This window comes from Oncorhynchus masou, chromosome 14, assembly GCF_036934945.1.
Source record: "Oncorhynchus masou masou isolate Uvic2021 chromosome 14, UVic_Omas_1.1, whole genome shotgun sequence".
NCBI classification, from domain to species: domain Eukaryota; kingdom Metazoa; phylum Chordata; class Actinopteri; order Salmoniformes; family Salmonidae; genus Oncorhynchus; species Oncorhynchus masou.
Window position 1 is genome coordinate 29,942,061 of NC_088225.1, and position 24,472 is coordinate 29,966,532.

At 40.5% G+C, this 24,472-nt stretch overlaps 1 protein-coding gene, 1 long non-coding RNA gene and 1 pseudogene across 3 annotated transcripts; 2 read left to right on the top strand and 1 right to left on the bottom strand.

Annotated features, from left to right (window-relative positions):
• The window catches only part of LOC135554703 (zinc finger protein 883-like), a 33,746-nt pseudogene extending 26,693 nt beyond the window's left edge, over positions 1–7,053 (top strand).
• On the bottom strand, positions 3,377–23,959 carry LOC135554717 (uncharacterized). Its single transcript, XR_010457726.1, has 3 exons — positions 23,696–23,959; positions 14,989–15,108; positions 3,377–4,649 (listed from the first exon to the last, which is right to left on the bottom strand). It is a non-coding gene; the product is annotated as an uncharacterized LOC135554717 (long non-coding RNA).
• On the top strand, positions 9,990–18,878 carry LOC135554706 (zinc finger protein OZF-like). 2 transcript variants are annotated; one of them, XM_064987129.1, is made up of 4 exons: positions 9,990–10,350; positions 10,586–10,622; positions 14,982–15,156; positions 15,561–18,878. In XM_064987129.1, exons 2-4 carry the CDS (start codon positions 10,614–10,616, stop codon positions 16,865–16,867), a joined length of 1,491 nt encoding a protein of 496 aa, XP_064843201.1. In that variant the 5' UTR covers positions 9,990–10,350; positions 10,586–10,613; the 3' UTR covers positions 16,868–18,878. The 2 variants fall into 2 exon arrangements, with proteins under 2 accessions (XP_064843201.1, XP_064843200.1); XM_064987128.1 differs by having other exon boundaries at positions 9,990–10,319; positions 10,584–10,622.
• Positions 23,960–24,472: the final 513 nt, after the last annotated feature.

Here is a 24,472-nt window from a genome sequence, read left to right on the forward strand (position 1 = left end):
TTTGGGGGATTCCGTAACTTGGGGGGTACTGTCACGCCCTGACCTTAAATATAAAGAAGACAGAGATATCTTGGTTAGGTCAGGGCGTGACTAGGGTGGGTACGCTAGTTTTTGTATTGTCTAGGGTTTTTTGTAGGTCTAGGTGATTTGTATGTCTATGGTGGCCTGATATGGTTCCCAATCAGAGGCAGCTGTTTATCATTGTCTCTGATTGGGGATCATATTTAGGTAGCCATTTCCCTTTGGTGTTTGTGGGATCTTGTTCTATGTTTAGTTGCCTGTCTGAACTATTTGTATAGCGTCACGTTTCGTTCGATTGTTTGTTAGTTGAGTTTCAGTTATTAAATATTACGTGGAACTCTACTCACGCTGCGTCTTGGTCTCATCTTTATGACAGACGTGACAAGTCCTGAGTTTGCCAAATTAATTTTCTTCTTAGAACAGAGTTTGCAGCAGAATACACCAGCAAACTTCTAGGGATTTTTTTCACCACTCACCAAGGTCTTCCTGAAATACTGGTGGTGGCAACTTCTTCCTTCACTCTCATTCCTTGGGGAAACAAAGTAAGGTGGTACCTCACTTGGTCCTGTGCAAACTGGTGGTGTCTGAATTCTGTCAGTCAGCAGGGTCTGTAGACAGTGATTCATCCTCAGCAGCAGGATTTGGTGGGATGCTGCTACAGGCGATTCTAAAGGAGAGCACATGGGCATTAGTTTACACATGTTATTCACCGCATTTATAGTGGTGGAACATCCCACATACATACCCAGTAATAGTAAAATCATCATTGTTTCTAACAATATGGAAACTTAAAACTTTGCAAAAGGGAGATTATTTATTCTGTTTGTTATGCAGGGATGCACACAAACCCACCTGAAGAATCCTGCTGGGGAGAAGTGGAAGCAAATGGGTCTTCATCCTCAGACAATATTTGTGGAGACGCCTGTGTGGCTGAGGACGTGGACGGCTCCTCATCCTGAGGCTCCGAGATCATTTCTGAAGAGGCCTGTGTGGCTCAGAAGGTAGATGGCACCTCATCTTGGCCAATGCCAGAGGGTGCTCTAAAATATTTCAGAAGTTTGCATTTTTAAACACTTGTTTTTTATATTATTCTTAACGATTTCGCAAACCAGAAAAAAAATGCAACAATATGTCTGTGAAACTATATATTAACAGTTATGAATTGTGGTTCATTTGGTAGCATTTCAACTGATTTTACTAATCCCCCACTCCCCCTAAAAAAGTGGGGAGACCTGAGATCAACCTACCCCTGCCCACTTCCCCATCTCACAACCTCAGATTACTCGTTGGTTATTACTGTGGAACTAGAAGCACAAGCATTTCTATTAACATCTGCTCACCATGTGTATGTGACAAATATGTCTGTGATGCTTGATTTGAGTGGGAGACCTTCCCATTAACAGTATTATGAATTGTGGTCCATTTGGTGACATTTCATCGTGTGACTGATTTTACTAATCCCCCAAATCCCCCCAAAAAATACCTCGGGCTTCCAGTGGGGAGACCTCGAGGTCAACCTACCCCTGTCCCACTTCCCCCATCTCGTACTTCTGAGTCAACCCAGATTATTCAATTTGGTTATTACTGCATTGTCGGAACTAGAAGCACAAGCATTTCGCTACACTCGCATTAACATCTGCTCATCCATTGTTTATGTGACAAATGAATTTGATTTGAGTGGGTGATTCCCAGGCAGTGTTTTGCCTGTCTAGTGTCCCAAACTTTTTAGAATCAGGAAAAGCGCCCAAGGAGACAAGGTTAATTGACCCACAGTCCCACACAGTGACATACATTTTACGTGACGTGCAAATGAGCGATTTGTTTTGAAAACCGATCGTGCAAATGTCACCATTCCAAAAAATTATTGGGCGCCCGTGCCGGCCCCGGCAATGCCAAGCCTCGGCTGGAGTGGTGTAACATGCTGACCAGACCGGACACATTGGGTTTGCGCAGCTGTCAGATGTCAAAATAAATGTAGAAATCCATGTTATTCAATTTTGCACCCGCAAACGAGTGTCTGCTGTTTGTCGTTGCCAAAGGCTAAAATAGAAGTCATTCCTATGACATTCTAGACCAGATGCAAAGTCAAATGAAAGTCCTGCCTCTCCCATCTCCTCATTGGTTTATAGAATAGTCTAGTGAACCCAATTGAACCATTTCCTAACAAATATATTCCCATATGGGTGATAAATAAAGACAGTGTTTTGCCGGTTGTCTGTGGTAAAATTTTAGATGCCAATCAGGGATATTTTTTATAAGTTCAAAGATGAAAAAATGGCCTGGAAGGAGGAGTAGATGTTTTCTATTTTAGAAGACCTTGGCATTTCTTCAGGTAAAATAACAACTCAATGTTTATATCCCTCAACTATTTAAATTGCCATACATGTTTAATGCTTTTTCAAAAACACCTGTCCCCAAATTAATGTAATTGGTTCAGAGTTTGTTTTGATATTTCAACCTGTGTGTTTTTGTGATGCGTGATCGTTTCATTTGGTGTCAGATTAACAAAATAAATGTCTGCACAAGAAGACACACAGGTTTTCCAGCTACCTCCGTGCATATACTCCGTTTGTTTGAAACCCCGGTTCTCAGTGTCCACCTTCCGTTTTGCCATTTTTGATGGGTATCTGAAATTAATTTTACTGTGATGTTTGGCAGATAAATCATTGAAATGAAGCAGCCTACTGCTCTTTAATTTTCGTCACCGTTGCATTGTGGGAAATGTAGTATTGGTGCGTGTAAAATTGATCTGGGGCTGTTTGCTGGTTCTGTCCCACTCTAATAATAAATCAAGATCATCCCAGGGGCCGTAAAAAAATCTTCTCGCTACATGTGGCCTCGCGGGCCTTGACTCTGACATATGTGTTCTAGACCATTCTGTGCTTCCAACTTTGTGGTAACAGTTTGCAAAAGGCCCTTTCCTGTTTCAGCATGACAGTGCCCCCCTTGCAAAAAAACAAGTTCCATACAGCAATAGTTTGTCAAGATTGTTGTGGAAGAACTTGACTGGCCTCACAGAGCCCTGACCTCAACCCCATCAAACACCTTTGGGATGAATTGCAACGCCGACTGTGAGCCAGGCCTAATCGGCTAACATCAGTACCTCCGTGAACATATACTCCGACCCGACCTCACTAATGCTCTTGTGGCTGAATTGAAGCAAGTCCCTGCAGCAATGTTCCAACATCTATTGGAAAGCCTTCCCAGAAGAGTGGAGGTTGTTATAGGTAGCAAAGGGGGGACCACATGCATTTGGAATGAGATGTTTGACGAGCAGGTGTCCAAATACTTTTTGTCTTGTAGTAGATGTGATGACATAGTCGTATATTCTACACAGGGGCACTCAAAGTCAATCTTAAATGAATCATTGTTTATTATCAGCATGCTCTAGAGGACAAAGTCAAACTTAGGATGCATAAAGTACCGTTCTGATGGTATCTCCCTCAGGGCAGTCCCATTAGATCTCTTATATTACTGGTTACAGACACGTTACAGAGTCATAGTTCATAGGGTTGGTTCCGGCACGTGTCTGGCACCGCCTCCTGTCTCAATTTATACAACATATTCTGGCCGTTCTGCCAGATGGTCCTGAGGAGGGGGTCATGTTGCCCCCCTTCATATCTTTACCAAGTACAGGCAGGAACCAAGGATTATTTATGACACTAAGACAAGATGAACATTTTGAAGGCTGCTCTTCACATGATAACATTTTCCATTACAGGATGTAGAGACATTATGGACAGTATGTGTATAGAATTACTGGAATATCTGTACAATACGTAGGATTGAGTCGTGATCTGATTTGCGAAGGGTGAGCAAATATAGATGTAAACAGCACGTTGTTCATTGCATGCTTGCTAGCACCAGAAAAACATCAGAATAACTCTGCAATGCTTTAGGCTAGAAACAAGCTGTAAATGGAACCAGAAAGAAGTGGCTCTAACTGTATAAATTGATATTCATTTAATTTCGGGGAAAGTAAAAACAAATTGATGGATTTGGCTTTAAATAGTACATAATAATGAGCAGCAGTAGTTCAGGTGTTTTGGTTTTTCCTCTCTGGTTATTATGACAAATCACGTTTTCGCAGGTGTTGGCGTCCTCTGAATTTTGGAAAGGAGAGGGGATATTCGGCCCGTATCTTGAAAGAGGGTGGAGCTCCTTGTTCCAGCGTCTCTTAAGCTCTCCTCTTATCACGTATGAACCCAGAACTAAATTGAGCGGTTGACCAATTCATGAGACATTAGTTCTGCGTAAACCAAGATTAACTCAGGGGTGATGTGTTCAACTCCAATGAATGCTCAATGAAAGCTTCTGAACATAAGACGGGGCATTAGAATTCTTATACATTTGTGGAAAGTAGTGAACGATTACACACTTCAGGAGAAAGGAGGTATTCTAAGGATGCACCAATCAATCAGAGATTTAGACTAAAGTAATCAAATGTTTGGTCTAATGATATTCTATGTACAATACTTTCTGTGGTCACCAGGACAGAGCTAGTCCGTCCCCCTCCACCCTGCCAGAGTCCCCTGGTCACAACTCTCCTGGTAGCGCCTTACTGCTGGGTCTGAAGAGGGTGTCTGTGCGGCTGGTCGACTGCAGGAAAACAGCAGGGCAGAGTGGAACTGTGAGAGAAGGACACGAGGAGGGAGATTTGATTTCATCAAGTAAGAACAATGGGGTGTGGATTAGACTACAACCTGCTTCTGCAAATTCATTGATTAACAGTATACATGTATGGAGGGGTGTGTGCCTAATAAACTGGCCACTCCACTGAGTGTATATTGATGATGAGAGCGGCAGGTAGCCTAGTGGTTAAGAGCGTTGGGCCACTAATCAAAAGGTTGCTGGTTCGAATCTCTGATCCAACAAGGTGTCTGTGCCCTTTTATTTATTTTTTATTTTACCTTTATTTAACTAGGCAAGTCAGTTAAGAACAAACTCTTATTTTTAATGACTGCCTAGGAACAGTGGGTTAACTGCCTGTTCAGGGGCAAAACAACATATTTGTAACATGTCAGCTTGGGGATTTGTACTTGCAACCTTCCGGTTACTAGTCCAACGCTCTAATCACTAGGCTACCTGCCGCCCTTGAGCAAGGTACTTAACCCTAATTGCTCCTGTAAATTGCTCTTTATAAGAGCACCTGCTAAATAACAACAACAAAGAAGTTGTAGGTTTTGAAAATATGGGTCCATAAACAAATACCAACTATTCAAGGTCTTTATTTTACAGGGGACACCCCGTACTATTGTTCTCTTAGTGGGAGGGGCTTATCATCTGGGGAGCCTCAACATCCTGTTGCTGACGAGACAGAGAAGAGTGTCTCCAGATCAGAACATCTCAAGAAACACCAGCAGAGACGTACAGGGAAGAAACCTCACCACTGCTGCTCTGACTGTGGGAAGAGTTTCACAAGCCAGAGTGGCTTCATTATTCACTGTGATCAGTGTGGGAAGAGTTTTGCTGCATCTAACACCTTCAAATCTAATGTAAGAATTCATACAGGGAGAAGCCTTACCCCTGTCTTTATTGTGGGAAAAGGTTTGTTAGTGCAGGAGCCTTAACTGTACACCAGCGTGTACACACTGGAGAGAAACCTTATAGCTGTGATCAGTGTGGAAAGAGCTTCAATAAGTCAGTCCACCTGACTACACACCAGCTAATACACACTGGAGTGAAGCCTTATAGCTGTGATCAGTGTGGGAAGAGCTTCAATAAGTCAGTCCACCTGACTACACACCAGCGAACACACACTGGAGAGAAACCTTATAGCTGTGATCAGTGTGGGAATAGCTTTGCTGTAGCTTCCTCCCTGACTAGACACCAGGTAACACACACTGGAGAGAAACCTTACAGCTGTGATCAGTGTGGGAAGAGCTTTGCTGTAGCTTCCTCCCTAACTAGACACCAGGTAACACACACTGGAGAGAGGACTTATGTCTGTCTATGTGGGAAGAGCTTTGCTCTCGCTTCCACCCTGACTGCACACCAGCGAACACACACTGGAGAGAAGCCTTATAGCTGTGATCAGTGTGGAAAGAGCTTTGCTGTATCAGAAAAACTAACTATACATCAGCGAACACACACTGGAGAGAAGCCTTATAGCTGTTATCAGTGTGGGAAGAGCTTTGCTGTATCAGAAAAACTAACTAGACACCAGCGAACACACACAGGAGAGAAGCCTTATAGCTGTGCTGAGTGTTGGAAGAGCTTCAATCAGTCAGTCCACCTGACAACACACCAACTGACACACACTGGAGAGAAACCTTACAGCTGTGATCAGTGTGGGAAGAGCTTTGCTGCAGCTTCCACCCTGAATCGACACCATCGAACACACACTGGAGAGAAGCCTTACAGATGTGATACTTGTGGAAAGAGCTTCAGTCAATCAGGGAGCCTGATTTCACACCAGCGAACACACACTAGAGAGAAACCCTATGTTTGTCTGTGTGGAGAGATCTTTGCTCATTTAGGGCCAATGAGACAACACCAAAAAGCAAAAATGTGCCGTATTTCCTCTCCCTCCTATCTGGCACCGGTTCCAGATCCATAAATAAAGGATCAATAGAAAACATCTAGTGAACAGTCATATCCATCTCCCATTCTTAAACGGTTGCTTTAGTCTGATCACCATGGTAACCTCTGGAGCATAATATACAGCGTGTTGATAATTGTATCTTTTCATATACTCATGATATTATTAAATGTCATTATGTAGAATTTTTCAACAATAGGTGTATATTCATGTATTCAATTGATCAATAAATTAAATCCTTTATCTTCTAAACAAGAAGTTATCACTTAAACTGTATATTTTATATATCTATATTGATTAAGATATTCCTAAAACTAATCAATAATACATTGGATAATAATATCCATGAGGTCCAGGTAAGAACTATGTATACTGTCTTGTAACAACGGTTAATGTAATAACTTTTAGATTTATAATGTAATAAAATCGGTAAATGTAACATCTTGTTGGTTAATATGATAACTTTTTCCACTTAATGTAATAAGTTACGTTATCAGGTGAGTAACAACTTTTTAAATGAATATCGTAACACCTAAACCAATATTTTATGTGTTATTTCACTTATGTTAATGCACATACCACCCTCCTAATGCAAACCCACAAACACAAACCTCTGCACCTGTACTCATACACTAACACACACAAGCACACATTGATTAAAAGACCTGAATTCATCTGTAGGCCTTATATTCAATGAGTCAGGGGGCTCACTTGGGGTGAACATTTTAAAGGTCAATGTCCCAAGAGTTGAAAATGGGTTGTATCATTGCAGCTTTCTGTGTGCTATCACTATTTCTATTCATCCCATTACATTTTTTGGTAGCATCCAATAAGCCAACATCAGCGTAAAGGATGTCTGATGTAAAGTAGCTATCGACCTAGCTAGCTAGCGAACTACATTTGTTTATCTAAACTAAAGTTTTGCTTGCTTTCCTGATACGCTGGTTAGACATTCCAAAACATATCAATGTAATTAGCCATCTGTTATCTGGCTACCCACAAACAGGGAAACAGATCCCAATCAAAAGGTGTTATCACATGCTCCACTAAAGCAGTTATTTATCTTATAACTTGTCCTTGTGGTAAAAAGTATGTGGGTAAAACAAAGTGCGAAATAAAAGTATCTCAGAGCATCGTAGCACCATTAGGTGCAAAAACTTTACTTGTCCAGTTGCGGCCCACTTTTTGGAGGCAGGCCACTCGATTTCGTCTCTGCGTTATATTGGCATCGAACATGTCACCCTCCCTAGAGGGGGTGACCTTGATCATTTATTGTTAAAACGAGCGGCTGCCTGGATCTTTAACTTAAAGACCTTTGCTCCCCTCGGTCACAACGTAGACTTTGATCTGAAGCCATTCTTGTGATTGTGACTTTGCCATTGTAATTGTTTGTAAGCTTGTGTAGTCTAAAATGAATCTATGATCATATGCTATTTGTTCTTTGTATGCCATTTTAATATTTGAGAATTAACCAATGATATTAGGCCACTCTTGGCGATGATTACAGACGGCGATTATTACATTTTTGCATCTGAGCTCCTTGAGTGTGCGGCTCTCTTTTATTTTCATGCGAGTCTTGAGTCACCACTCGGAGTACTATGAGATACAACTATCTAGGTTTACTGTTATCAATTTATTAAAAGGCTAAGTGACAAGCTAATATCCTGCAATCAATGATCTAGTATTAAACATAAGCATCTCTGGATTAACAATCTAATGTTAGCTAAATGTAGTATTGAATAAATTGTCTGAATTTCTTTAAATTGACAATTCTGTGACCTGTCATGGGCAAGTTTTAAAATTACACAATAGCAAGCAAGAGATGTGCAGGAGCTTGTATAGCCGATGTGAAATGGCTAGCTCGTTAGCGGTGGTGCGCTTGTGGCGTTTCAATCGGTGACATCACTTGAAGTAGTGGTTCCCCTTGCTCTGCAATGGCGGTGGCTTTTGAGGAGCGTTGGGTAACGATGCTTCGAGGGTGACTGTTGACGTGTGCAGACCGACCTGGTTCGCGCCCAGGTCGGGGCGAGGGGACGGACGTAAGGTTTATACTGTTGACCCGGATCACTGGTTGCTGCAGAAATAGGAGGAGGTCAAAAGGGGGGTGAGTGTAGCCGATGTGAAATGTCTCGTCAGGGTAAGCCTATTGGAAATCACCTATGGGGGAAAAATGAATGTTGGAAAACAATTGGAACCATTTCCCTGTTTGGCCCCTGGGTTTTAAGGGTATTATAACTCGTCCACGGTGGGGCTCTATGGAGAGAAAGAGTAATGGCATCATTTTATAGCTAATTTTGCCATGGTTCGCTGGACAAAGCCTATGGGGAAATTAATGGTGTTTTTGCATGAATGCCGAAAATAAGGTCTGTTGTAAACACAGGTTTAGATGTTATATATTTTGTTATACAATCTATCGGCGAACGTCACTTGTGAATTTTGACATATTTAAGTAATTTAAAAAAGCACATCACAAAGGCTTCATAATTCATAAAGGTCATATTAACTGACTGCTATTATCTCATAGAACAAAACGTATAAGATCTCCTTAGCCTGTGCTTATCTTATTTTTGGTATTTATTCCAAAACCCTAATTTTCCCCCATACATTTTTCCTTTTGGGTTGGCTGAACGAGCCAAAGGAAACTAATTTCCGAGTTTTAAAACTACAAACTGGCGAGATTTAAAGCTCTGTATAGCTTGACGTTGACATGATTGGTAAGTGTCCTTCCTTGACTACTTCCTTCCAGCAGTGTGTATCAGGGAGATTTCTAGATGTGAGAAGTGTGCAGGAGGACCTAAGAGAAAGGAATGTGTAGTATTGATGTAAAAAGGTTGTGTGTATAAACTGTAGGGGTATACATGGTGCTGGAGATCAGATGTGTCCGGTGAGAGAAAGACAGGTTGAGGTTACCAGGATCACAGTAGTGCAGAAGGTGTTGTATGCTGAGGCAGTGAAGAGAGTACTAGAGGAAGATGGGTCCAGGGTGAGGGATCCTGAGAGGATCCCTGTGATTAGGCTGAGGTCAATAGAGAGTGATAGGAATAACATGCTTCAGTAAGTTTTGGCCAAGTTCATGGCCATGGTTGTCAACCGTACCGCAGGAATAGAATGTAAAACACAGTGGATAGATGTTTTGGTGGCAGCTGTTGAGAAGTACTTGGGTGTACAATATTTTACTGCAGAAGAGTTCCAAGGTGTTTTGAAGGATAATATCCTGTCCTCCCAGGCTGTTGGCCTGGTGTTGAATCAGAGGGCCAAAGTTGTGGAATAATGATGAGGTTTAAATGGGTGTAGGGTTAGTTGGTTTTTCAGTGTTATGAATTCATACTACAGAATAGTAGGCTGATACACAGCCAACACACTAGGTGGGGAAGTGCAACTATAGTCATTGTTTGCGGACCGCCATAACACTAAAGAAGAAGAAGACCACTTCCTTCTCAACGGCGCTGATTCTGGTCTGCTCCGTGAAGCGGAAGAATTATGAATCAAATCAAATGTTATTGGTCACAAACATATTTTATTGCTGCTGTAGCGAAATGCTTGTAATGCACTGACTACTGCGGATGTTGCATTATTGAAAATGCTGCATGGACACTGCAGACATCGGATTGAACATACTTTGGGCTTTTCTGGTTCGCTGCACGAATAGCGCTGCTGTAAACAGTCTGGTATTTTATAGGCGTCCATTACTGGGCCTCAGACAATTAAACTATCTGGACTCTCGAAGAGGACGTTGTTTCAAGTGGATCTCGGGTAGAGTTAGGCGACAACAGACAACAGGATTCTTGGTGAATAGGGTGTTGAACGTTTAATTGACTTTAATAGATTGAAATCTTATCCGGGATCTTTCTGAAGTAAGATTAGGCTATATCAGACATTTATTTGTCACAGTTTAAGTCGAGTTTTGATATTTTAAAAGGACGCCTGATTGCTCTGGTTTAGCTGTTTATCTGAATGCTGTGACAAACAAAGTAACTCGTGTGGGCTAGCTACATATTAACTGTCACGTTTTTTTATTTGAAGAAACGCTGAAGAAAGAATAGCTTACACGATGAATCGGGTAAGTTTGGTTTACTTTTATTAACAATATTCCTACTGTGGTGTATAACATGTCTTGGTCTAGTCATCATCTTTGATCTTCCATATTCATTCGTTCCATTTGAACAACTGGACAAAATAAACAATGGTGGTAATAAAAACACGTCATATTTTATCCTTCAGAAAAGTAGCCTACTAGCCTATCGCACACAGTTTAATACAAGGCAACGAGAAGCTAAAGTCAGAAACCATGGAGAAATAATGTGGCCAAGGTAAAGTTGGTTTTATATTCACACATTCGGATATTCAGACATTCGCCAAAAGCCATTTAAAATGGTAAAAATCAATAATTATTTCACCGTTTGTCACATGAACTAGGTATGATTTATTAATTAAATGTCTAGCATAATTTTACAACCTTTGCTTTGAGTAGAAATTCCAATTTTGATAGGATAGAAATTTAAATTTGATAGACTACATGCCCTCTATCAAATCAAAACTGGAATTTTTCCTCAAAACAAAGGTTGTAAAAGTGTGCTAGACATTTATAGAATAAATAATATCGAGTTTTATGTTTCTGTGACAAACAGTTAATTAGTTATTGATTTATACCACTTTAAATGGCTTTTGACAAACCAACTTTACCTTGGTAAAATAATGAGGCCAAGCCTACACCTTGCAGTAGCGGTGTGTGGGTCAAATGACCAGGGAAGCCAAGCCAGAAAAATAGCCATATTACATGTTATAATAATTGTGTTGTTATAACCTGTTAGTTCATATGCCTTGACTCAGCTGAGACAAGAAGACAGTGGCAGAATACATTCAACCAGACCTTTGTTACATCATAAAACTAGAGAGCAACATCTGTCCTGTTAAGTTCACAAGAAATGTTGCATGTAACAGTTACATGACCTTCAGAATGGTCAAGCAAGTTACCGCAAGTCGAAAAAGAAAACAGGCGCTGCCTCCACTATTCAAGCTTCATTTCAACATCCTCTAATCACCTATGCTTAGTCTACTACAGTGACGACTAAAATATACCAAAAACCAGGGGCGCAACTTTCACTGGGGATGGAGTGAACATGTCCCCACCACATTCTGAAATTGCATCTTTGTCCCCCCCTAGTTTTATCATTGGAATGTAATACTAACTGTGTTAAGGGTGTGCTTTAGGACCATGCGTACGCCTCCGAGAGGTCGAGTAGGCTGTTTGGAGTATTTATAGGACTGGATAAAAAATAAATAATAATAATGACATAGCTACATCAGTTCAAAACCAAATTGACACGCTGCTACCTTACAATGCATGCAACGCAATAGACTTTTGCAACACAAGCTAGCTACTCCATAGACCAAGCTATGGTAAGAGCTAGACATATTTCACTGTCGGACAGGACACAACTCTAACTGTAGCTGAGAAAACAAATACACGTAAACAGCACGTTGTGCACTGCAGTGAGCATATGCATGCTGGCTAGCATCAGGAAAAACTCACCAATTTCAAACATTCAGAATAAATTCCATTATGCTTCTTCTCCTGTCTTCTTGAAATTTGAATACAAAATCTGTTTAGATCAACAGTGGCCAAACTAACAACTCTGCCAGTTGACTGGCTTCATTGACCGTCTTGATTATTTTTACAACTCCGATCTGGATATTTGTCAACAACTCTGCTATGTACGGCCATTCCAGTGGTGCAGCACTAGGGGTGGGGGCACGAAAATCTGTTATATTTTTTTTTAATGACATGTATTAGGGAGGCACGTAGCCTAATGGTTAGAGCGTTGGGACGGTAACCGAAAGGTTGCTAGATCGAATCCCCTAGATGACATGGTAAAAATCTGTTGTTCTGCCACTGAACAAGGCAGTTAACCCACCGTTCACGGTAGGCTATCATTGTGAATACAAATTTGTTATTAACTTAACTTATTAACCAATGCCTACTTTTCACTTAATGTTGTTTTTTGTTTTTCATTCTTACTATAAGAATGAATACTAAATTGCATAGTGACTGTAAAATAAGCTACATTAAAAAGGTAGACTCAGCAAAACGATGCTACAAGCAGCACCGCAGATATTGCAATGAGCGAGATGCAAGACTTCGCTCTCACACAGTCACTCACAGTATCTGTGCAAAGGGTATGCTTCACACTCTTCCAGCATGGTAGCCATGGGACCAAAACATTGGAGAAGTTTAGCCTCGCGGTTCAACGTTCTTGGTTATTGCGGAAATAAAATAAAATAGACATTTTATTGGTCACATACACATGGTTAGCAGATGTTAATGCGAGTGTAGCGAAGTGCTTGTGCTTCAAATTTCAACACTGCAGTAATATCTAACAAGTAATCTAACACATTCACAACAACTACATTATACACACAAATGTAAAGGGATGGATAAGAATATGTACATATAAATATATGGATGAGCGAGCGATGGCCGTGCGGCATAGGCAAGATGCAGTAGATGTTATAGAATACACTATATACATACGAGATGAGTAATGAAAGATATGTAAACATTATTAAAGCGGCGTTATTTAAAGTGACTAGTTCTACCTTTATTAAGTCCATGTTATTGACTCACTATGCTGTTTACTTTGTGCATATAGCCTACATCATATCACTGAAACTACCTTTAAACTCAGAATATGCTATTCTGTTCTTTTGAATGTTTTGTTTCCTAATTCCTGCCTACAGATATGTTAGACCATGTAAAATTACAAAACTACAAAATGCGTCATTGTTGGATTCTTCTAAAGTAGGCCTACCTCAAGTCCTGGCAGTGTGTTAACTTAATTTAAAGTATTAACACTTAATAAATGACTTACTAAATAAATACCCTGTTCCTTCCCCCACCAGCAGCGTAGCCACCAGTCCCAGGGGTCCCCTCAAGGAGGTATACTGACAGTAGGGTACATTGCTTTATAAAATAAGCAACAACCACCTAGACCAATTCCAGGATTTAATTCAATCATATACATTTGCCATGTTTTGTAGTGTTAAATAATGCTTATAGTGTTAAATAATGGGATGTCTACATAATTTGTCTTTATTTTATTGATTCATCTGCAGGAACAGTCGCACCCATGGCCTTCGCGCTAGCGCCGCCTCTGCCTACATAATATGTTAAGGAATCCCTAGTTATCTTTCCGTCCTCCCTAAGTGTGCACTTGTTCACTTTCCTTCACTCCCACTAGCCCAATCCAATGGTACATTTTCACAACTCAAAGCACAAAAATATGTTTCAAAACTCTTTTTGAATTGATTTTCAATTGATTATTTTTGAAAATATTTCCTGTCATTTGTTAATACATTTTACTATAATTTAATCAAACTGCTAAAAACTGATCTACAAAACCAAAATTCTAAAGTGTCAAGTTTACGAACAGTATATATAAAAATGAAATTTGAAATAATGGTGTAGTGTACAATGTACTGCTGAAATACTTGGGTGTTAAATTACAGTTTATTCCACTCATTATCTGAATGTTGTTGATTTTTAGATGTGGCTGCTGTTACAGTAACAAGTCACATAGAAAAGTGGATCTTGAACAATGTTACATGGGGCGGAAATTGCACCAGGCAACACCATACCTTTTTACTGTAGGTTTCTACTACATGCCACAATACCCCTATAACTGATGGTTTCTTCTATGTATGTGTAATGGATGTGAAACAGCTAGCTAATTAGCGGTGGTGCTCGCTAAATAGCGTTTCAATCGGTGACGTCACTTGCTTTGAGACCTTGAAGTCGTTGTTCCCCTTGCTGTTACCAATGTACTGTATAAGAATACTGAAACTATGAGACTGACATTTTTCTCAACATGCTCCAAAAGTGGGATAACGAGCAGCAATAGTTCTGGTGTTTAGGTTTTGTGTCACTGGTTATTTGAACCAATCATGATTTTGCAGGTGTTACCATCTGTCACATGTTGGAAGGGGAGGGTACATTCAGCCCGTATCTTGAAAGAGGGTGTGGAGCTTCTCATTCCGGTTCTTCTCCTTGTTCTACCATCTCTTAATCTCTCCACTTATGAACCCAGAACTTAAGCGAGCAGTTGACTAATTATGTGACACTTAACCCAGAATTTAACTAAGATTAACTCTGGTGAAAGATGTTCAACTCCAATGAATGCTCAATCAAACATTCTGAACATAAGACGGGGCATTCGAAGTATATAAAAAATATAAAAAAGCCACTTCCATCTGAAATATTTGGCAAAGTGATTGAAAATGTTGTGGAAAGTAGTGATCAGTGACGCACTTCAGGAGAAATGCGATATTAGAAGAATGCACCAATCAATCAGAGATTCAGACTAAAGTAATCAAATGTTTGGTCTCATGATATTCTATGTACAATACTTCCTGTGGTCACTAGGACAGACCTAGTCCATCCCCCTCCAACCTGCCGGAGTCCCCTGGTCACAACTCTCCTGGTAGCGCCTTACTGCTGGATCTGAAGAGGGTGTCTGTGTTGCTGGTCGACTACAGGAAAACACCAGGAACTGTGAGAGAAGGACACGAGGAGGGAGATGAAGATTTGATTTCATCAAGTAAGAACAATGTGGTGTGTGAATGAGACTACAAATCTGATTCTGCAACTTCTGTTAATTGATTGATAAACAGTAAACACTCAGTGGCCAGTAAATTGTCGATCCAGTTTCATGAACGGAGGGGAGTTTACCGAATAAACTGGCCAATGAGTGTATATTGATAAGGCCAGCAGGTAGGTTAGTGGTTAAGAGCGTTGGGCCACAAATAAAGGTTGCTGGTTCAAATCTCTGAGTCGACTTGGTGAAAAATCTGTGTGCCCTTGAGCAAGGTACTAAACCCTAATTGCTCCTGTAAGTTGCTTTGGAGAAGAGTCTGCTATATAACAAAAGCATTTTTTAAATATAGTATTTCTTTATGGACCTATATTTCCAAAACATAGTTATTCAATGTCTTTGTTTCACAGGGGACAGCACGAACCATTCTCTCAGTTGGAGGGGCTTGTCATCTGCGGAGCCTCAACAACATTGTGTTGCTGAAGAGACAGAGACGTGTCTCTATAGACCAGAGCACCCCAAGAAACACCAGCAGAGATGTATAGGGAAGAAACCTCAACACTGCTGCTCTGACTGTGGGAAGAGTTTCACTAGCAGGAGTGATTTCATTATTCACCAGTGGATTCACACCCGGGAGAAACCGTACTGCTGCTCTCAGTGCGGGAAGAGTTTCAGTGCTTCTAACGCCTTCCAATCTCATCTGCAAATTCATGCAGGGGAGAGGCCTTACCCTTGCCTTGATCAGTCAAGCAACCTGACTACACACCAGCTAACACAAACTGGAGTGAAGCCTTTTATCTGTGATCAGTGTGGAAAGAGCTTTGCTGTAGCTTCCACCCTGAGTAGACACCAGGTTACACACACTGGAGAGAAGCCTTATAGCTGTGATCAGTGTGGGAAAAGCTTTGCTGTAGTTTCCTCCCTGATTAGACACCATCGAACACACACTGGAGAGAAGCCTTATAGCTGTTATCAATGTGGAAAGAGCTTTGCTGTATCAGAAAAACTAACTATACACCAGCGAACACACACAGGAGAAAAGCCTTATAGCTGTGATCAGTGTGGGAAGAGCTTTGCTGTAGTTTCCTCCCTGATTAGACACCATCGAACACACACTGGAGAGAAGCCTTATAGCTGTTATCAGTGTGGAAAGAGCTTTGCTTTATCAGAAAAACTAACTATACACCAGCGAACACACACAGGTGAGAAGCCTTATCGCTGTGATCAGTGTGGGAAGAGCTTTGCTGTAGCTTCCACCCTGAATAGACACCAGCTAACACACAGTGGAGAGAAGCCTTACAGCTGTGATCAGTGTGGGAAGAGCTTTGCTGTAGTTTCCTCCCTGATTAGACACCATCAAACACACACTGGAGAGAAAACTTATGTCTGTCTATGTGGGAAGAGCTTTGCTCTAGCTTCCACCCTGACTACACACCAGCGAACACACACTGGAGAGAAGCCCTATAGCTGTTATCAGTGTGGCAAGAGCTTCAGTCAATCAGTACACCTGAATACACACCAGCGAACACACACAGGAGAGAAGCCTTACAGATGTGACCATTGTGGAAAGAGCTTCAGTCAATCAGTACACCTGAATACACACCAGCGAACACACACAGGAGAGAAGCCTTACAGCTGTGATCATTGTGGAAAGAGCTTCAGTCAATCATTAAACCTGAAAACACACCAGCTAACACACACTGGAGAGAAACATTAGATAGACATACAGTACCAGTCAAAAGTTTGGACACACCTACACATTCCAGGGTTTTTCTTAATTTTTTGTATTTTATACATTGTAGAATAATAGTGAAGCCATAAAAACTATCGACATAACACATATGGAATCATGTAGTAACCAAGACATTTTTTAAATAATTCAAAATATATTTAAGATTTTTCAAAGTAGCCACCCTTTGCCTTGATGACAGTTTTGCACACTCTTGGCATTCTCTCAACCAGCTTCATGAGGTAGTCACCTGGAATGCATTTCAATTAACAGGTGTGCCTTGTTAGAAGTTCATTTGTGGTATTTCTTTCCTTCTTAATGCCTTTGAGCCAATCAGTTGTGTTGTGACATGGTAGGGGTTATATACAGAAGTTAGCCCTATTTGGTAAAATACCAAGTCCATATTAGGGCAAGAACAGCTCAAATAAGCACAGAGAAACAACAGTACATCATTACTTTAAGACATGGTCAGTCAATATGGAATATTTCAAGAACTTTGAAAGTTCACTAAAACTTGCGCTTAAATCTGATTGATTTCAACTCGTCTAATATCCATTGCTCGTGTTTCTTGGCCCAAGCAAGTCTGTTCATCCTATTGGTGTCCTTTATTAGTGGTTTCTTTGCAGCATTTCGACCATGAAGGCCTGATTTCACGCAGTCTCCTCTGAACAGAGAAGGTTAAATTAAAGTTTTAAATAAAAAATACAAAAACAGTTGATGTTGAGATGTGTCTGTTACTTGAACTATGTGAAGCATTTATTTGGGCAATCATTTCTGAGCCTGGTAACTCTAATGAGCTTTTACTCTGCAGCAGACGTGAATCTGGGTCTTCCTTTCCTGTGGCGGTCCTCATGAGAGCACTCATCATAGTGCTTGATGGTTTTTGCGACAGACCGTATACACTTTTCTTATTTGAGCTGTTGTTGCCACCATATGGACTTGGTATTTTGCCAAATAGGGCTATCTTTTGAATACCACCCCTACCTTGTCACAACACAACTGATTGGCTCAAACGCATCCAGGTGACTACCTCATGAACCTAGTTGAGAGAATGCCAAGAATGTGCAAAGCTTTCATCAAGGCAAAGGGTGGCTACTTTGAAGAATCTCAAATATGTTTTGATTTGTTTAACACTTTTTTTTTGGTTACTACATGATTCTATATGTGTTTTTTCATAGTTTTCAGGTCTTCTTGTTAAGATGGTGCCGAAAAGATGGCTGACATTTTACATGTCCGTAACCAATTATTTTGTTATTTTTTTTGCTTTTGTAACTTATTTTTTAACTTATTTTGTACATAATGTTACTTCTACCATCTCTTATGACCAAAAAATAACTTCTGGACATCAGAACTGGGATTACCCACCACGAACTGGAAGAAGCTTTTTCCTTTAACAAGTCACAAGAAAGATATACTGCTCTCCCGGGAACAGGCCCATCTCCCCATCATTTGCGTGAAGAAAAGACGGAAAAGAGGACGCATAACGGGGTGCCTTTTAAGAATCTGTAGGGAAGCGAGTAAACTTCCACTGCGATTAATTCTATTTGCTGGCATGCAATCATTGGAAAATAAAATTGATGTCCTATGATTATCCTACCGACAGGACATTAAGAACTGTAATATCTTATGTTTCACCGAGTCGTGGCTGAACGACAACACAGATAATATAGAGCTGGAGGGATTTTCAATGCACGGCAGATCAGAGAAGCTACGTCTGGTAAGACTAGGGGTGGTGGTGTGTGTCTTTTTGTCAATAACAGCTGGTGCGTGATGTCTAATATTAAAGAAGTTTCGAGGTATTGCTCACCTGAGGTAGAATACCTTATGATAAGCTGTAGACCACACTATCTACCAAGAGAGTTCTCATCTATATTATTCGTAGCCGTCTATTTACCACCACAGACCGATGCTGGCACTAAGACCTAAAAGAAAACTCTATAAGGCCATAAGCAAAGAAGAAAATGCTCACCCAAGGAATCAAAGGTAACCTACCTAAATGATTACCACCCCGTAGCACTCACATCGGTAGCCATGAAGTGCTTTGAAAGGCTGGTCATGGCTCACATCAACAGCATCCTCCTGGATACCCTAGATCCACTCCAATTCACATATCGTCCCAACAGATCCACAGATGATGCAATCTCAATCGTACTCCACACTGCCTTTTCCCACCTGGACAAAAGGAACACCTATGTGAGAATGCTGTTAATTGACTACAGCTCAGTGTTCAACACCATAGTGCCCATGAAGCTCGTCACTAAGCTAAGGACCCTGGGACTAAACGCCTCCCTCTCTGTAACTGGATCCTGGACTTCCTTATGTGCTAACCCCAGGTGGTAAGGGTAGGCAACAACACGTCCGCCACGCTGATCCTCAACACGGGCCCCTCAGGGGTGTGTACTTAGTCCCCTCCTGTACTCCCTGTTCTTCCACGACTGCGTGGCCAAACACGACTCCAACACCATCATTAAGTTTGCTGACGACACAACAGTGGTAGTCCTGATCAACAAGGAGACAACCTATAGGGAGGTCAAAGAACTGGCAGTGTGGTGCCAGGACAGCAACTTCTCCCACAAAGTGAGCAAGACAAAGTAGCTGATCATGGACTACAGGAAAATGAGGGCCGAACAGGCCCCCATTAACATCAAGGGGCTGTAGTGGAGCGGGTTAAGAGTTTCAAGTTCCTTGGTGTCCACATCACCAAAGATCTATCATGGTCCAAACACACCAAGACAGTTGTGATGAGGGCACGACAAATCCTATTTCCCCTCAGGAGACTGAAAAGATTTGGCATGGGTCATCAGATCCTCAAAAGGTTCTACAGCTGCACCACAGAGAGAACCTGAACTGTTGCATCACCGCCTGGTATGGCAACTGCTCGGCATCTGACCGTACGGCTCTACAGAGTGTAGTGCGTACGGCCCAGTACATCAATGGGGCCAAGCTTCCTGCCATCCAGAACCTATATAATAGGTGGTGTCAGAGGAAAGCCCATAAAAGTGTCAGACTCCAGTCACCCTAGTCATAGACTGTTCTCTCTGCTACCGCACGGCAAGCAGTACCGGAGCGCCAAGTCTAGGTCCAAGAGGCTTCTAAACAGCTTCTACCCCCAAGCCGTAAGGCTGCTGAACAATTAATCAAATGGCCACCCATCTATTACATTGACCCACCCCTCATTTGTTTTGTACACTGCTGCTACTCGCTGTTTATTATCTATGCATAGTCACTTCACCCCGACCTATGTGTACAAATGACCTCTAACCTGCACACTGACTCGGTACTGGTACCCCCTTTATATAGCCTCGTTACTGTTATGTTTTTGTGTTACTTTTTTATTATTATTTTTACTTCAGTTCATCTTCTTGAACTGCACTGTTGGTTAAGGGCTTGTAAGTAAGCATTTGATGTTTTTCCTAACCACCGTGCTTCTACACCTGCATTGCTTGTTGTTTGGGGTTTTAGGCTGGGTTTCTGTACAGCACTTTGAGATATCAGCTGATGTACGAAGGGCTATATAAATACATTTGATTTGATTTTGATTTGATGGCCAGGTCTGCACTTGTTTTCGGGGATGTGACAAATCAAGTTTGATTTGATTCTTTATTATTCTACAATGTAGAAAATAGTTTAAAACAACAACCTTGAATGGGTAGGTGTGTCCAAACTTTTGACTGGTACTGTATGTGGGAAGAGCTTTGTTAATTTAGGGCCAATGAGAAAACACAAGCATGACATATTTCATCTCCCTCCTATCCGGACCGTTCCAGATCCCTAAATAATGGATCAATAGAAAACATCTGGTGAACAGTCATATCCATCTCCCATTCTTAAACAGTTGACTAAGTCTGATCAGCATGTTAACCTCTGTGGAGCATAATATGCAGCTCTGATCTAGGATCAGGTCTCCCCTGTGTCTATTTAATATCACACATTTGTGATTTGAGTGGATAAATGTTATCATAGAAGATGTCACAGTGAACCTGTGTGTGGGGGGTAATCTTCTTTCATATACTCATGATACTATTGTCATTAAATCTCATGAGGAATAAGGTTTCAACAATAGGTATATATTAATGTATTCAATTGATCAATAAATTCAATCCATTGTATTCTAAACATGAATATATCACTTCAATGTTATATTTGTATTATAATAATAAACAAATCTAAATTGACTTATGTTCCAAAAACTAATCAATATTATTTTGGATAATAATATCCATGAGGTCCAGGCATGAACTATGTATGCTGTGTCTTGTATCAACGGTTAATGTAATAACTTTTAGATTTACAATGTAATAAAACCGGTAAATGTAAATGTCTTGTTGGTTAATATGATAAAATGTTGAATTGTTATAGTATGACTTTTTCCATTTAATGTAATAAGTTACATTATCAGTCAGGTGAGTAACAACTTTTGTGATGAATAATGTAATAACTTCAACCGATCATGTAAAAACACCGAAACCAATGTTTTAATGTGTTACTTTACTAATGTTAATGCACATACCACCCTCCACCAAACACAAATCTAGCGCAGCGGTAATCAGTCCCGTATTTATGGGGCTAACCTTACTGGGCCTCAGTCAATAAAAATATCTGGACTCTTGAAGAAAACCTTGTAAAGTGATGTTAGGATATATACAGTTGAAGTCAGAAGGTTACATACACTTTGGTTGGAGTTATTAAAACTTGTTTTTCAACCACTCCACAAATTTGTTGTTAACAAACTATAGTTTTGGCAAGTCAGTTAGGACATCTACTTTGTGCATGACACAAGTAATTTTTCCAACAATTGTTTACAGACAGATTAATTCACTGTATCATAATTCTAGTAGGTCAGACGTTTACATAGTACGCAAGTATAAACACCATGGGACCACGCAGCCTTCATATCGCTCAGGAAGGAGACGCGTTCTGTCTACTAGAGATGAACGTACTTCGGTGCAGAAAGTGCAAATGAATCCTAGAACAACAGCAAAGGACCTTGTGAAGATGCTGGAGGAAACAGGTACAAGAGTATCTATATCCACAGTAAAAAGAGTCCTATATCGACATAACCTGAAAGGCCGCTCAGCAAGGAAGAAGCCACTGATCCAAAACTGCCAACAAAAAAAAAAAAGTCAGACTATGGTTTGCAACTGCACATGAGGACAAAGATTGTACTTTTTGGAGAAATGTCCTCTGGTCTGATGAAACAAAAATAGTACTGTTTGGCCATAATGACAATCGTTATGTATGGAGGAAAAGGGGAGGCTTGCAAGCCAAAGAACACCATCCCAACCGTCAAGCACCGGGGGTGGCAGCATCATGTTGTGGGGGTGCGTGCTGCAGGAGGGACTGGTGCACTTCAAAAAATAGATGGCATCATGAGGTAGGAAAATTATGTGGATATATTGAAGCAGCATCTCAAGATATCAGTCAGGAAGTTAAAACTTGATCGCAAATGGGTCTTCCAAATGGACAATGACCCCAAGCAAACTTCCAAAGTTGTGGCAAAATGGTTTAAGGATAACAAAATCAAGGTATTGGAGTGGCCATCACAAAGCCCTGACCTCAATCCTATAGAAAATTTGTGGGCAGAACTGAAAAAGCATGTGCGAGCAAGGAGGCCTACAAACCTGACTCAGTTACACCAGCTCTGCCTGTTGGAATGGGACAAAATTCACACAACTTATTGTGGGAAGCTTGTGGAAGGCTACCGGAATTGTTTGACCCACGTTAAACAAATTAAAGGCAATGCTAACAAATACTAATTGAGTGTATGTAAACTTCTGACCCACTGGGAATGTGATGAAAGAAATAAAAGTTGATAAATCATTCGCTCTACTTTTATTCTGAAATTTCACATTCTTAAATAAAGTGGTGATCCCAACTGACCTAAAACAAGGAATTTTTACTAGGATTAAATGTCAGGAATTGTGAAAGTTTAAATGTATATGGACAAGGTGTATGTAAACTTCCGACTTCAACTGTATCAAAACAATCCATAACAATGTAAAAAACTATATCAAAACTATTTTATTTTAGACCTATGATATTGTGATTACTCTGAATATCACACATGGACATTTCCTATGGGCGGATATGGAATCATTCAATATCCTGCGATAGGCCTATGTGGACATCTTATTTTCTCAATATGACGACAAATACTGACAGTAGGTCTCCATTGTATATTTTAAGCTCTAGACTGAGGTCCACATCTGGATCTTGATATACTAAATAAGGACAATTTCTGATGCTTATTCGCGCGGAGGATATGCTCAATAATTTGACTAAAATTAACTCCATACCATTCTTCGGCACCTAGCTATCATTGTTGTATTACTTCCGCATAAAGACGCGCGCAAACACAAGCTAAAAGCACCTTAACTGGTAGCCTAGCAACAAAAATGACCTATTTTCAATGGTCGTATTCTTTATTTGGGCAACAAATTAGTGTATAAACGCTGTGTGGTCGAACTGGCATCTGGAGAAACAATGAGGTGTTCAAAGAAGTTAACCGGTGGCTTCAAAGCCTCAATGGCCAATATATAGCATCAACAATCCTGTGTTTATATACATAATTGGTGTAGGCGATTCCTAATTATTTCTCCCTGGTTCTGACTTGACCTGCCGGTTGAGCATGGCCTTGTATCATCAATCTGTGTGCGATGAGCTAATAGGCTACTTGGGTGAAATTACCACCATGGTTTCTTTTGTCCTGCTGTTCAAATCGAACTTATGGATGTGGAGGATCTCACGTGAAAACTGGACCTAGACATTTAAAACACCACAATAGGTATACTATTAATAAAAGTCAACCAAACTTACCCGATCCATCGTGGAAGCTGACGTTACTGTATTCTTTCTAAAAAAATGTTTTTTTTAAAACGACACTAAATGTGTATGCTACAGTTACTTTCTTAGTCACAACGTTCAGATAAAGAAAAGCTCGGCCACAACTTTATAAATACCAAAACTACATTGAAGTTGTGACAAACGAACGTCTCATTTAGACTAATCTTACATTAGAAACATCCTGCAAAAGCGTGTGGAAATGTGTTTGGTTTGAAAACTAGATAGAGGATGGTAACAAAGTACTTCCGGTTAATGCTTTCCGGCTTCTTCTGTGGTGTTTAAAAGGTGCCCCCACCTACTGTATATAGTCATCAACACCTCTCTTCAAGTGGGTGAGGCGGTTTTGGGAGTCATTGTGCGAGAAAATACTTTTGTATTATATCATGAATCTATTTAAACGGTACATTACATGTTTCACTGTTTTAGTATCATCCTGAATGATAGTAAATGCATTATGTCCACGTGTGGTTTTATTTTTTTGTAATATTTGCAAATATCATCTAAAATCACAAATCTAAGGTATTTATAGAAACAACAAAAACATCTTGGTTAGAGAAATGATTTGCTATTGTCTTTCAAATGAGCTCATGGCTCGATGCCTTTACACGGCGTGGAGCGGTTCTCTGAATGGAAGACGCAAAAGCGCCCCGCCAAGGGCTTATAGCGGTTTTAGGGGTGCAGACTAAGAAACTTATATTCGATCAAATAAACCTCACATAGCAAATAAGCCATTCGTTTTTTATTGACCAA

Bases quoted from the DNA above. Each gene is read 5' to 3' on its own strand.
- LOC135554706 (XM_064987129.1), top strand. The intron at 15,157-15,560 runs GTAAGAACAATG...TTTGTTTCACAG, and splicing joins TGAAGATTTGATTTCATCAA to GGGACAGCACGAACCATTCT.